Source organism: Sesamum indicum, linkage group LG3, assembly GCF_000512975.1.
Source record: "Sesamum indicum cultivar Zhongzhi No. 13 linkage group LG3, S_indicum_v1.0, whole genome shotgun sequence".
In the NCBI taxonomy this organism is placed as follows: Eukaryota; Viridiplantae; Streptophyta; class Magnoliopsida; order Lamiales; family Pedaliaceae; genus Sesamum; species Sesamum indicum.
In genome coordinates, this window is record NC_026147.1 from 24,768,730 (window position 1) to 24,783,785 (window position 15,056).

Sequence of the window (15,056 nt, forward strand, 5' to 3'; positions counted from 1 at the left end):
CTGCCACTGGCACAGGCACAATCCCGGCTAATTTTTCGACTCTCAATGTATCGTTACGCAGCAGCCGCACCACCATTTCAGCTCCACCATCAAAATCTGCGCCTCTCTTCGTCGGCGGCGCCCCCAGCATGCTGGGGTTCCCCCACCAGCTCACCTCAATCGCTAATTTTGGGCAAGACCCAGATGAGAATTACACGAAAAGACGGTTCAGAGGTGATACAACCAGTTCAACATCGGCTACGCCGGGAAGAAACAGTGCTCGGGACCAAGAACAAGGATCAGATACCAAACCCGCTTTATTTCAGGCTTCTAGCTACATTCCGGCTCCCCCCATTTGGGCTGTGGCGCCAGCTGCTGCCAGCATTGGGAACGCGTTCTGGATGCTTCCGGTGAGTGGAGGCGCCGGCCACACAGTTGAGGACGTCCTCCAACTCCATGCAGAAAATAGGCGGTTTCGAGTTTTCTGGAGTGGGTCGATATAGTCCGATCAATCCGGCGGGGCCAGTGTTGTTGCAACAGGCACATCCCCCGCTTCAGCAGCTGGGTTTAAGTGCTACAGAAACTAATATAGGAACGTTGCCGTGTATGAATGCATATCATAGTAGTAGTAGTAATAGTAGCAGAATTGATTTGGGAATGAACTTGGAGCACTTTCAGCAGCAACAGAGCGATAGCAGCGATGAGAATTCAAAAGAATCAGAGTAAATTTTACATTGATGAAATCCACCCTATTAATAATTTTATTGTCTTTATCTTTATTGTTCAATAATTAATTAAACTAGTCTTATTTTGACAGCTGAAATTTTTGATATTTTGTGCGTACGTATGGTTTCTTCTCTGTTTTTTGCTGTTGTTATTACCTTAGGACTTGAGTTGCAGCTCTCATGTCAGCGTTACTGTTTCTTTCTCTCTCTTTTTGTTTTAAATTTGAAGTGAAAAGGAGTTGTATAAGGATGATGTGAAATTAGGATTGTGTTGACTTGGCAGTAAATCTGGAAATGTTAGAAAATCTGAATCAGAAAAATCAGGGGTCCGTCTAAGGGTCTTGGTCGTTGTTTCTTTGTTTGTGGGGTCAGTGAATTCATTCATTCTGTGCTAAAAGCAAAGGTTTGAATCTGATTGCTAGGTCTTGGTCTTGCTGCTGCTTTAATTGTTTTGACTTTTTCATGAGGGTCCTTTTCGTTATCCTTACATAGATTTTTATGATGGGCTCACACACACAAAAAGTAGCAGTAGCCATGCTACTTAATTTAATCACGTCATATCGGTACATACAATTAAAATACTAGACAAATTAACTAGTTATGCATGCATGCTTAACTAAGCAGCTTTCGATTAACATATATATATATATAGAAAAACCAAGAAACAATATCAATTTAATTAATAATCAATAAAATTCAGTACACAACATCAACATTCTCGAATACCATAACAATAGTTAAAAAAAAAAAAAAAAGAAAATGGACCACATGCCTAATATTTCGCATACAACATACAATACGACTTAAAGGGAGAAAAATAAACCATACAGTACAGCACAACCATTAAAAAACAACATACTTCATAATATATACAACAAAAAACTACTAAATGCTCTCAAAATGCATACTTAACGTATTTTTGGTACTTGGAGTCTGGCAAGTTCACAAGCACCTGGTGCTGACTCATCTTCACAAAGTCTTCAGAAAAGACTTTACCTTCAACCCTTATTACTGACTTTTCAGACAATCGAACAGGAAAAATGGGTGGGATTAGGGTGTGGAATTGGAGAAAAAAGTAATGTATGATTTAGTGATGTGAAGTGCAGGTGCCGACAATTTTGGATTGGAATGAGGCATTAGGGATTGATTAATGAGTAGACTAATAATTAATGTGAATAAAATTAGGAGATATTTTCAATTGGGGAGCGGGAGGATGTTGAATTAAGTATGAATGATGGCTTCACTAATTTTCCATGTGATGTGGACAATGTTTTTTGAAATAGTAATGAATCAAAGGGATGTTGTGTGGCGTCCATTCTTGTTAATTTCTCATCACACAACCAAGAAAAAAGCAATAATCATGGGATTTCATGTGCTGCAAATCCACTTCATCCTCATTAAACTTGCACTTCCCATAACACCAACACTTGCTGCTGCTACTCCACCAATAGCCAAGCCCAACTGCATCCATCCATGTGGGAATGTTAGCATGCCATTCCCTTGATGGCCAGCTGAGACTCTTGCAATTTGTTGCCCACGATTGTTATGACCGAAACCGGACTAGAGTTTCCTACAGATAAATTTGCCCACCTATCTTACTGTTGACAACACAGCCAACAAGTTTACTATTGTGGGCTGTGACACTTACGGCTTTGTTTCTGGGCGTCGCCTTAACCGGAATTACCAGCGGCCGGGTGTATGCAGGTTTAGGCTGCTGCCAGACAGCTATTCCTAAACAAGTTTGGAGAGTGGAGGTGATTTTGAAGAGGTATGAGAATTGTGGAGGAAAGCGCCTTTTACTTTTTCTCCAGAAAATCTTACCAACTAAAGAATGTAGAAAGGGTTCGTATGGTGGTTGATTGGGGCATTGGGAGGAGGGTCAGATGAATTCTTCAAGTTATGAGTGTAAAAGTTTAAACTCAAAGTTATGAGGTTTGGGGCATCATCAGAAAGTGACAAGGTGTGTATGTGTTATTAAATTGGATTGGAGACAGTGTTGTAGTGCAGGTGAAGAGTTGTTGCGGGAGGCAACTAACCTCATCAAACCTACCCACCCCTAACCCTACCCATGTTTGACTGACAACCGACAATAATAATCAAAGAATACGTAGGTGGATGAGGGTAGGAGGGTGGGTTTTATTGCTTCACTTCATATCATATCATATCATTTACAGTTGAGTTGAATTTATAGCTAGCTCTCACGTCTTATTGCCATCATCACTATATACGTTCCTACAAACAATTATATTAATTAATATATATAGGTGATAAGTAGTTATTCGTCTCGCATATTATTATTATTATTATTATTATTAAGAATAATTACACTCTCATTCCTCTGAAATTTAATATAATTACATGTGAATCTCCTATTTATAGGAATAATATTATTAATAACTACAGCAGCAAACTGATGAGGAAATTTAATTTAATGAACCCATAATTGCTTAACAAATAAATTACTTAAAAAAAGCTAATTCATTATTGATATTCGTGAATAAATTGTTTTGATCTTTAATTTGGTATCACTAGATGCATGCTACTTTTTGTACATAGTCGTAATGGACTCGCCTCTCTTGCTCCCCCCCACCTGTGGCCCGCCCCCATCTTCCCCTACCCTTAGCCTTTCCGCAAATTATATAACAAGTACTCCCATCCTACCTTAACTTCATTTTCCATATATATCAAATGATTGAGATGATGATGTTGATCAGCTTCTTTCAATATTTTTAATCAGCTGTCAAAAATTCAATCCACCTACACCTTTAATTTCAATTATATTAATGGAAGGACACAACAAATATACCTCTCATTAATTAATTAATTAATTACAATGCATATAACCAATCTACTTTTAATTACAATACGTACATATTCATTATGCACCATCTCATCCAATCCTAATCTCTCCCTATATTTATATAGAAAAAGGAAAGCAAAATAATAATAATAATAATAATAATAATAATAATAAAAGTGTGATCACAAGAAGAAAACTAAGAATATGGATTTTAATTTTTGTTTCTTTTTTTCAAAAATAAAAGCACTCTACAAATTAATCAGCAACATGTGTATAATTAGCCATTACCTTACAAGATTGGCAATCACTACACAATCCATTCTTCTCAAAACCACCACTCTCTGATATCATATACTTATAATTAGACTGAAAAGGCAGCCCTATTGACAGCTCCAAATCCAATTCATCCTCCTTCTGCGGTGGCGGAGGATGAAGATGAGACTCCTCCTCCTCCTCCTCTGTTGTGCTGCTGCTGCTGTTGCATTTGGCGTTATCTAGTAGTGTCGACGATGAGGTATCCGTGGCAGGAATCAAATTACTTTTGAGGCCGGGGACCTGGTGGTTGGTTGAAATAGTACTAGTGTTGTCGTTTGAGAGTGGTGGAGTTGAGTTTCTCAAGTCGGAGCAAGTAATATTGGGAGAAGCGGCGGCGTTGGAGTTGAGGGGACGGTGGGTTTGGGGGTCGATGCCGCTGTTAATAAGCTTGCGTTTGATGTGTGTGTTCCAGTAATTCTTGATTTCATTGTCTGTTCTTCCAGCCAATCTTCCAGCTATTAAAGACCATCTGCAAATTAAAGAAATTAATAATTACCAAATCCATCAGTTCAAAATTGAATATCACTACCTCCCGCAGCTGTAAAAGATGAAGAAATCTCTAATTTTATAGAGAAAACAATATCCATGGATGGAATTACATCATTAATTATAATCTAGAGAAAGAAAGAATGGAAAAACATATTACTTATTTCCGAGGAGGCTATGAAGTTTGATAATGATTTCGTCTTCTTCTGGAGTGAAATTGCCCCTCTTGAGGTCAGGTCTCAAGTAATTAATCCATCTCAATCTGCAACTCTTGCCACACCGAAGCAATCCTATATAATATAACAATAATTAAAATACATACATACATACATAATGTAGCATATATGTAGGAAGGGGTGGGTGGGTATAGGTGGTACGTACCGGCAGCTTTAGGGAGGGAACGCCAGTTGCCTTCACCATGAGCACGGATGTAATTGATGAGACGCTCATCTTCTTCTTTAGACCAAGCCCCTTTATTGGTGTGAGCTTTTTCACAGCAAGGCGAACGCCCCATCACCTAAACAACACAAGAAATAAACCCGATCGAATAAGATGATGTTGTTGATTGGAAATAAAGATGAGAAACAGAGATCCAAAGAGCTGCAGGAGTAGACCCCTCTTTAATTACACAGATATTCACACAAGTGCATACTGACTATTACATATATATATGTGTGTGTGTGTGTGTGTTTGTGTGGGCGGGGGAGGTGTTGGGTGTTGGGTGTGGGGAAGATGATGAATGAGCAATGATGGATTGATGAAACTTGAAAGAGAAGAGAAGAGAGGAGAGGAGAGGTTGAGTAGGGACTTTGGACTAGGGAGGGAGTGGTTTGTAACAAACAGAATTGGCGTTTGAATTTGAGCTACACCACCACGTTAGTGTTGGTGAGAAACACCAATTAGTTATGAGATGGGGTTGGGATTTGGTGGGTAGGTACACTTTAACGGATCACTTGCCTCTCTCTCTCTCTCTCTCTCTCTTATTATTACATATCATCTACATCCATCTACATATGTACATGTCAGTGTTTGGGTCTTTGTTTCTTGGACATTACTATACATCCATCCATCACAAATTTGTCCATATTATTAGCAATGGGCTTTTGGAGTGGCCAAGCAGCCCAACCCATATCAAAACAATATTGTAGCTGTGGAGAGGCTGAACTGAGTTTGAGTGGATGATGACCAGATGGATGGATGATTGTTGGAGTTGGACAGCTACAGGAAGCGCAACAATAATTGAAGTAGCAGCAGTAGCTTCTCGTCTTTTTGGAACAACTTCAGTTCTCCTATGCTTTTGTCTACATATTCATGGATTCATGCCAAAATCTGCATCTCTTAAATTTTTTAATCATTAGTGCTTATCGAACCATCACGACGTTGGAATTGTTGGGAGTGGATCTCTATCAACTTAATTGACACCACCATTACTCATCTTCACCTATACATTTCCAATATCCCCATCTCTTTCAATAAAACATTGAATATATTATCAAAATCATGAACAAGGAAAATTGATCTGAATACATAATTAAATTGGATGGATATCCAGCAACTGTTGGTTGCTTCTGCTGCACATTCTTTTATTTCAACTTATTTACCAAATTATAAATTCTCTTCTGCTTTTGATCTCACTCACAGAAGGGAGTCTGTCCTGGCTGGTAGTCTCTTGAAGAAATTCACAGGTACTGATGGCATCTTGCTCCTGAACCGGGGATGCCGCAGTATGTATAGACCAATTAGCACTGCCACCACCTGGAATGGTGTCACATACAGAAATACAGCCCAGATCAATGAAAATATAATAAAGATGGCTGTCGCCCTCGGGTCCCTCCAGCTCAATATGGAAAGCGCCCTTTCCCCTTGTGTTGCCAAATCTCCAATCACTGTTTGAACTCTTCCTGCCACGCTTCGCAACCTGTCGTATCTCATCCTCACAATGTCAGTTGGCCGAGAAGTTGGAAATGTGTCGAATTCCTCATCTAGTTCATCTGGATGTGTGTTTTCGGCTTGAGAAAGACGAGCATCCATGTGTGGTGGAACTCTGGGCCTAAACCGATAGTTCCACAACCCAATGACAAACAGGTAGAGGAAAATTGTAGGCAGAATCAGCTCGGGGTAGCATACTAGTATCAGAAAGAGCACATGCACAAGGATTGTGGTCAGGGGGTTTTTCCAGTAACAAATGCCATCGAACCATCTGCACACATACGATATCCCAGAAAGGAGTGACATTATGCGGAAGAAGTTGGCTTTGCTTCTCCTAAGGCTCCACATATGGTAATCAACATCCAACATATACTCCACTATCTCCCTTCTAAGCGGTGGCTCAGCCCTGGACAATTTTGCAGCCACTATCTGCATTGCCTGGTGTCGGAGCCAATCAATGTGCCTAACCGATATTGGCTGAACATAATGCATTTTGGGTAGCAACGGCTTCCCATATTGTGCCACCATGTTCACCCAAGCAGTGCAACTGAAACGTATTGCCAGGTGGAGCTCCCCATGCTTCTTCAAACCCGAGGGGGTAAGAACCAATAAGGGGTATGAGTGGGTGTAAATTCGATCCGTCTCTAAGGTGGAGAGCCTAATTCTCACTTTTCCAATCCTTTGATCCCTTGCGTCATCCTTGCCATTGATGTGGCAATTGTCGAAGACACCAATAGTTATCACGGTGCAAGGATCGTACACTTCCCAAGTGTACTGCTCATTCCACCGAGGATGCAGAGTGTCTAAAAGTGTTCTGGTCCGAACCCATTTGTTACCGTACTTGGCCACACAATAAGCATCCGTCATCTTACCATCCTTGCTCTTCATTGGCAGCAGATTTCTAGCACTCAAAATGCCAACTTCAAGAAGTCCAATGCTGGGCTTTCTCAGATGCTTGGATGATGGCTGAAGATCACTGCTGAAATGGGTGGACTCATCCAGGACATGGTAACCGGAATCTATGCAGAGCCGAAGAAGAATTCTGCTGGCAAATTTCAACTCTTTTTTCTTCTCCCCTTCTTCCTCTGCCACAGATGGCTTTTGGAGAGGAAACCAACGGGCATCAGGCAGCTTAGCAGTTTCGATTCTCTGTGGAACTTCTCTAACTGGTATGATAATCCTTCCTATCACTTCATCTTTGCCTGGTCCAATTCTGTCTTCCACGCTGATAATTATGTACTCATCGAAAGGCTCAGATGCCACAAACATAAGCTCCTCATTCCACTCTGGATTAATGTGCTTCATTGGTGAAGGCCTGGTGACCCGCATCTGATGCCCCAGCTGCACCCTCACAAAAGTATCCGGTTGCCGCCCTTTATCTGATGGCACCAGATCTTGGGCTGCGATCATATGGGCTCGGAGATAATACAATTTCGGCGAGAAATATACTTTTGACCTCGTATTGGCAAGGCTTTGCTGGCTTACGCTGTGAGCATCAGAGTGCCAAGCCTCGGGGAAGGCTTCATCAGCCTGTGTCCCCATCCAAACTGCAAGCATAATCTCCCCCTGGTTGATTTTCTCCCCTTTCTTGTCCACCAATTTGTACCACTGAGGAGCCAGTGGACTATCCGGTGGCACCCGCTGAGGCACTTCTGCTATATCAAATAAGACTTTCCCCACAAAATCATCCTTCCCGATATCCTTATCCTTCACAGTAACTTCAACCAAATTGGTTTGCAGTCTCTCCTTTGAAAAGGCAAAAACGCTATTCCAGACGGGATTCTGATTCTTCTCCAAGTGCTTAGTCACACCTTTGTAGTTTCCAACTTTCACCTCAACGTAGGGATCCAGACTTCCTGATATGTCCATCACAGGTAGATCCTTAGCTTTTACAACATGTACATACAGAAAATTCATCTGCTCGACCAAATCATAAGTGCTTGCAGTTTTGTCCCTTCCCCAATACCCCATTCTTGCAGCCAAAGGAGGCCTAGTCTCCACCACCCCATACTCAGGCTTCTGTCCTGGAAATTGCATTTGCATTACAGTAGCTGCAGGTGCTGCTCCAGACTTGGCAAAATCACTCCGAGTTTCCACGAAAACCGGCTTCTCAGCCGGCGGGGGTGGGGGGCCCCCTCCTGCGGAAGCAGTACTCCCCACAGAGTAAAAAGTCCTCACCTCTTTCTCCTTCTTTTTTTTCTTGTTTTTCTCATGGCTTCTCTTGTAGTAATGCTCATCATCAAACTTATTAGGATTGATCTCCTGCAACGGAGCAGGAGCAGTCTCTGTGGGTTTATTGGGATGATGATTGTAATGACTGTCCACAGCATCCAGGTGCTGCTGGAAAACTTGCTCCAGTGGCTCAAAAGACTGAACTCCATCAACACCCCCATGCACAGAGGAATATATCTTCAAAGCAATATCACCCTTCACGTGAGAAAAGATACCTCTTTTATCAAGGGGGTACCTCTGGACGACGGCTTCATGGTCGGAAAAGGGAACGGACATGCCAGAAATCCGAACCCTTCCGAGAAAATTCTTGTGGTGGCCTTGTTTGTTATCATTGTAGACGAAAACCTCAATTGTTTGGTTGGGAAGGTCTCTGGGATTCTTGATGTTGAAAACAAGCTTTTCATTCCAAGAAGGATTGAGATCTTTAGGCTTAGTGGAAGTTCTTTGGTGTTGCTCATCAAATTGAACCTCTACGAAGGGGCTAGCGCTTCCATGGCCATCTTTAGGCATGAGATCACTGGCATCAAGAACTTCAACGACGAGTTTTGCCATGGAATTTAGGAGGAGAGAGAATTAGGTATGATGGAAGAAGAAGAAGAAAAAGAGGTAGGGGGTAGAAAGAGAGAGAGAGTAGTAAGGAAATAGGGTGGAGGAAAATAGTTGGCGGTGGGGGATGTCATTGGGGAGGGGGGGTTATTTGGAGTAAGAAGACAGGAACATACACGTCTGTAATTTGTTGGAAGGGAAGAGAAGAGTATGATTGTTTGGAGGAATTAAGGGGGCGGGGTCCCTACTCTCCTCCTATATCTCTTTTGATTCTTGTCTTTGTCTGTATACATATATATATATATGTATGTATGGATCATTACAAAAGTCTTAAAAAGTTTTTCTTTTCTTTAAAATTGGATTTTATCAAAGGTAACAAACTATAAAGGTAATGAATTCGTTTTTCATACAAATATATTTGATTCTCATTAAAATGGTAAGTGGGGTGGGGTGGGGTGGATGGAAAATGTTAGGTAGTGGGATTAGTTGAAAGGGGAGCACTTTTGAATGGGATTGATTGATTCATGGAAACAAAGAAAAAGGCTTTAGGACTTAAAAAGCACTACTTACCCTCTCTCTCTTTCTCTCTCTCTCATGTGTATGGTAATGGATGCATATTTGAAAAGATCCACTATCACTATGAGGTGTGTGTGTATACTCTTTTCATGACTTGTCCTTAATATACAGTTAAAATCGTGTTTGATTTTTTTATATCTGCTGATTGAGACTGCAATGGTAAAGTAAAGTATATATAATGTTGTGTGTACAAAAACTGAAAACTGTGGGTCTAAGTTGAACAATTTGAAAACCAGACAAGTTTACATATATATGCTAATTTCATGGGTAAAACAAATTCATGTATCAATCACCACTACACTACGTACACCTAAAAAAACAAAGTAGAAATTGAGAATGAGGTGAGGTGAGGTGAGGGTGGGGTGGGGTGGGGTGGGGTGGGGTGGGGGGCACAACAATTATTAAAGATGCATAGATGCATGACTTAGGTGCCAAGTACTCTCTCCTTCTCCTACTGCATGCACTTCCACTTCATCATTTCATACCAACACAATTTTAATTTTAATTTCATTTGTCGGCTACGTACACGTACCTTACCTTTTCCTCACTACACACACATATATATATATAAAGATGCAATTATACATATATACTATACTAATTCACCCCTCTCTCTCTCTACATACCCAAAGTAGGCAATTACATACATTTGCGGCCTCTACGTCCAATATATATAGGTGTGTATATATATTAAAATAATTATATTCAGAAAACAGTACGTACATACCATTCTCTACATATACACATATTATTAATTACTTGATGGAATCTTGATGAGGTAGCTGGAAAGTATATATGTTTTCTTCAACTTGTGTGTGTATATATATATATAGGGCAGACATTAATTAATTAATAATGAATTATATATATATATATGAGTGTTTCAAATAAGAAAAACAATCAACATGAGTCAAGAGGAGAGGGCAGGAATAATGAATGAATAACTAATTATAAGTCGCATATATGATGATGATGATGATGAGTTATTGATGAGGAGAAATGAAATGATTGAGGTTGGTGGGAGGTAAGGTAGCAGTAAACCCAACATGCCCACATGCATCCATTCACCCCGCCCGCCCCATCATGTTATAATGTAATTAATTATCAAAAACATAATTATAACAAATGACATTATCACTACAATCAATGCCATATTGCTAATTACAATCCACATATATGTAATATAATCCTCAACTACTTATTATTGTAAAGACGGAATAATATTGGAGCAATGTATATGAATTAGAATGATTAAGTTATTTACAATACAAACAAATTAGCATAATTAATTAATCACAGCTGTTAAACTTGATAGACACACTGAGAGAGAGAGGGGGGGGGGGGGGGGAGAGAATTGGGAGGGAGGGAGGGATAGAGATAGAGGTGTGTAGGGTGTAGATATATATATATATGTATATGCATCATAATCATGTGGGTGCATGGTACGTAGTTAGGTTAGCTAGATTTGTCAGTGTCAATATTGTTGTTGATATTCACATGCAGCGGCACATGGCATGGCGCATCCCAACCCCTTTTTCCCCTCCATTTATTTTATTTGTTAGCTGCTCAAATTCTCACAACAAACACCACACACTGATACACACTACTCTCTCTCTCTCATTATAATAATAAAAAAATACATATATACATTTGTGTACAAGTACATATATTAGTAGTCTGCCACTGCCAGTTAGACAGTTGATGCTACTTGCTATTTTCATTTCTTTATTATATAGGGTTAATAAGATACACCCTCAATGTATGAGGCCTTTTCTACTTTGTCCTCCTCGTATGAAACTTTTCATTTTTTTTAAAAAAAAAAAAATGAGGTGTGAAATTACACTTTTACCCCGCCCTAAAGAAAAAAAAAGGAGAGGAGATAGTTGAGGTCCAAGTTCAGTAGCTCACCTGGAGGGAGTGTGATTCGTTGCATGAGTGTCTGATATTCTGTTCCTCCAAAGAGCCCAATAGATAGTGATGAAGGTCTGAGGTGAATTCTGTGGTCATATGTTCAATCCAGTCGCACGAATCAGAAGAGAAAGCAGACACAATGGCCCAGCGAAGATGAGATAAACACCAAACTTGGCGGGCAAAAGGGTAGCCAAGAAAGACATGCATGTTGTCCTATCCCTTGGATTGGCAAAGAGGACACACCAGCAGCTCATCAATCAATTTTTTCTTTATTTACCCCTGTTGGAAAGGCATTATGAGCTAATTTCCATGTGAAAACCTAATCTTTCTCGGGATGTTCGTCTTCCAAATAGGGGAACATGATGTTGAGGTAGAAGGTTGTGATTGAGAGGAAAGAGATACAGCCACATGATAAGCGCTACCAACAGAGAACTCACCATTGGCTGTGTGATGCCAAATAAACAAGTCCTCTCCTCCATTAGAGCTAAGCGGGATTGTCAGGATAACGTCCGCTTCGTCCTGCCAAAAAAGTTCCCGTACACGTAAGTGATTCCAATCCTTGGTGTTAGCATCGATAAGATCACTAATTAACCCGCATGTTAGGGTTATGTATTCCATGAGGGGAGAGAATTCAAAAAGAGAAAGGACGTGAGAGCCGGGGGTCTTTCCAAACACAAATGGAATTTCCCATTCGGATACGCAAGTAGCACCTTGAATTTCGTCTTTGATGGAAGTTGCTGTATTTCTGTTGAACACTACCGAGGATTTAGCAAAGTTAATTTCCTGACCTGCAGTCCTTCCAAAAGTCTAAAATGCAAGTAGCAGCCTCAACAGTGGCTTGGCAAAAGATCAAGGTATCGTCGAAAAATAGGAGATGGGAAACACAGGGGGCTTGCCAACATACCGCTACACTCTGTAATCTGCCATTTCGTCCTTCTTTCTACAACAAACTAAAAGCCTCTGTGCAAAGTAAAAATAAGTACAGGGAAATGGAGTTCCTTGTAGGAGCTCTCTTCGGTGGGTAACAAAACCAAATTGAGAGCCACATAAGATAAAAGAATAAGATACTAAAGAAACGCACAACATGACCAACTCTACAAATTTGGGTTGGGGGGGGGGGGTGGTAATCCTAACCTAAACAAGACTTTCTCAAGAAATTATGACTCAACCTTGTGGTAAGCCTTACTAATGTCCAATTTTAGTGATATATGCCTTTTTTTGGCCCGTCTTTTGGTGTTTAGGTAGTGATTTACTTTAAAAGCGAGCAGAACATTATCAGTTAAAAGTCTACCAAGTACAGAGGCAGGTTGACTTGGGAAAATAATAGCATCCAGAATCGATTTCAATCTATTTGCTATGGTTTTGGAGGCTATCTTATATGCAACGTTGCAGAGATTGATGGAGCGGAATTGGGTGAGGGTTTCCAGTTTCTTGCATTTCGAAATCAAAACTATGTGTGTATGGTTAAGCTCAGAGGGTAAGATCATATCATTGAGAAGCATGAGAGTACTAGAGATAACATCCTTACGAACAACATGCCAATACTTTTGAAAAAGTGAAGGCGGAAACATTCCAGTCTCGGGGATTTCAAAGGGGCCATGTGGGATAACGCCTGGGATACTTCATCTTCAGTGTACGGTCGCATAATCTCCTGCAGCATGCTGTTAGAGATCCTCGTCGTACTCTCCTCTGTCCCCCTTTTCCAGTTCTTCCTCCGAAGAATTTCGAGTTCGAAAGATATTCCCAAAATAAGCCTCTATGTGATTTTGGATGTCCTCATTTGTTTCCAACCGTTGACCCTCCGCATTTTTAATCCGGTTTATAGCGTTCGTCTTTCTACGGGCACTGCCTTGATTGTGAAAGAACGAGGTATTTTGGTCACCCTCCCAAAGCCAATGGATTTTAGCTCTCTGTTTCCAAAACACCTTTTCTTGTGCTAATAACTGTTCCATATCCTTTTGAATTCGACTCTCCATCTGCTTGCTTTCAGTGGTGATAGTTCTACATCAGATTCGAGTTAGTTCTCTTCAAGAGTTTGAATCTACTTACAGAGTGGGCGGGAACCCTGTTGCCGATTCCATGCTAGTAATCTTGCTGCATACCCGCGTTGCTTGGCTAATAAAGGGTGTTGTGAACTGTTATCCTACGAGTTCCAACCTTCTTTCACAACCTGTTCGCAATCGACAGACAAGGCCCAGATCGCTCGAAATGGTTTATGCTTACGCTTGAGAGGCCTCAATTTCTATCAAAATTGTTGAATGGTTTGAAGAGGTTACCCTGAGGTGGCAAACAATTGTATTTGGAAACTTGCTCCTCCACATTGGGTCCGCACAAGCCCTGTGAAGACGTTCGTAGATTTTTCGTATGCAAAAGATAGTAATTGTTCATCTCCCAGGGTTGCATGCAATTTCAGAACATGCTTGAGGGGTTTGGTGACGTCAATAGAAGTCGTAACCGCATGAAGAACCCCATACCTGCCCAGTATCATCCATGTCAACATCTATAACTCGACCAATGTGATTTTCAATAAAACTGACCATTTCTTTCGACATCTTGCTAAGTGGCAATCCACGAACACGTATGTGAAAATCTGCAAATCAAGGTTCACATCACTCGAATTTTCGTTCATGCCAATAGAACTGAGAACCAGCAAATTCTTTTCAAATGACCAAGGGCAACTTTCTTGGACTCGGTTACGATCTATATGATTAAGCTTCAGCAAAAATCAATTTCCATCCAGTAATTTGAAATCTATGCCACTTAATATCAATGTGGATTTGAGAGCATCGGCATGAAAGAGTTATTGAGACAAAAGACGCCCCACCAAATATAATTCATATGCTTCAGAATCAGAATACCAGAGATTGGAAGAAATCATCACTCCATTTTCCTCGGCCTCTGCCAGTGATAGGGTTGTTTGCAATTGATTGAACCCGGAATCCATGGATTGGAACAAGATTCAGAGAAGTCGGAGATAAGCAATGATGATCCAAGTCAGAAGCCGCAGTAGAAGACGTCGGGGATACACCACAATGAAGCAAATCAAAGTCAGAAAATCGAAAAAAAGGTAAACAAGGAATTAAAGAAAAGAGAGATAAGAAGTGGTGAGAAGCAAGATCTGCGAGGAGGGAACGACGGAGCTAGACAAAAGCAATCAGGAGCAGAGGCGGTGATTGGCGCACAAGCAACCCTCGTTCAGGGGAAAGGACTCTCACTCGAGAGGAGAATACTAATAGATAATAGACATGTCCTATTATATATCTAATACTTGAGGCCATATATAACAGAACTGCATATGATTTGGAAATGAATTAAGATAGAATTGTTCAGTTAAAAGTAAGATTCTGTTACATATACAGAAGTGGGTTTTTATATATGTAAATTAAGTATATGCACTTTATAATAGGATATATATGTATGGTAAATGATGGAGATCAATAAGAGAAAACAGGCAGTAGCATGATATTGCGTTTATTATAACATATATCAATAGGATATCATGAATATATATATTCATCTTCAGTTAATAATTTTGAGCTACATTGCATGAAGTGGGG

At 40.4% G+C, this 15,056-nt stretch overlaps 2 protein-coding genes, 1 long non-coding RNA gene and 1 pseudogene across 3 annotated transcripts; 1 reads left to right on the forward strand and 3 right to left on the reverse strand.

The window, feature by feature from the left end:
* The window catches only part of LOC105159614, a 1,893-nt pseudogene extending 1,091 nt beyond the window's left edge, over positions 1-802 (forward strand).
* Positions 3,687-5,633, reverse strand: LOC105159549 (myb-related protein 330). Its single transcript, XM_011076654.2, has 3 exons — positions 4,687-5,633; positions 4,466-4,595; positions 3,687-4,288 (listed from the first exon to the last, which is right to left on the reverse strand). The coding sequence occupies exons 1-3, from the start codon at positions 4,817-4,819 to the stop codon at positions 3,760-3,762; spliced, it is 792 nt and encodes a 263-aa protein (XP_011074956.1). The 5' UTR covers positions 4,820-5,633; the 3' UTR covers positions 3,687-3,759.
* Positions 5,771-9,246, reverse strand: LOC105159550 (FT-interacting protein 1). Its single transcript, XM_011076655.2, has one exon. The coding sequence runs from the start codon at positions 9,016-9,018 to the stop codon at positions 5,941-5,943; it is 3,078 nt and encodes a 1,025-aa protein (XP_011074957.1). The 5' UTR covers positions 9,019-9,246; the 3' UTR covers positions 5,771-5,940.
* Positions 11,206-15,036, reverse strand: LOC110011694. Its single transcript, XR_002286734.1, has 2 exons — positions 12,210-15,036; positions 11,206-12,018 (listed from the first exon to the last, which is right to left on the reverse strand). It is a non-coding gene; the product is annotated as an uncharacterized LOC110011694 (long non-coding RNA).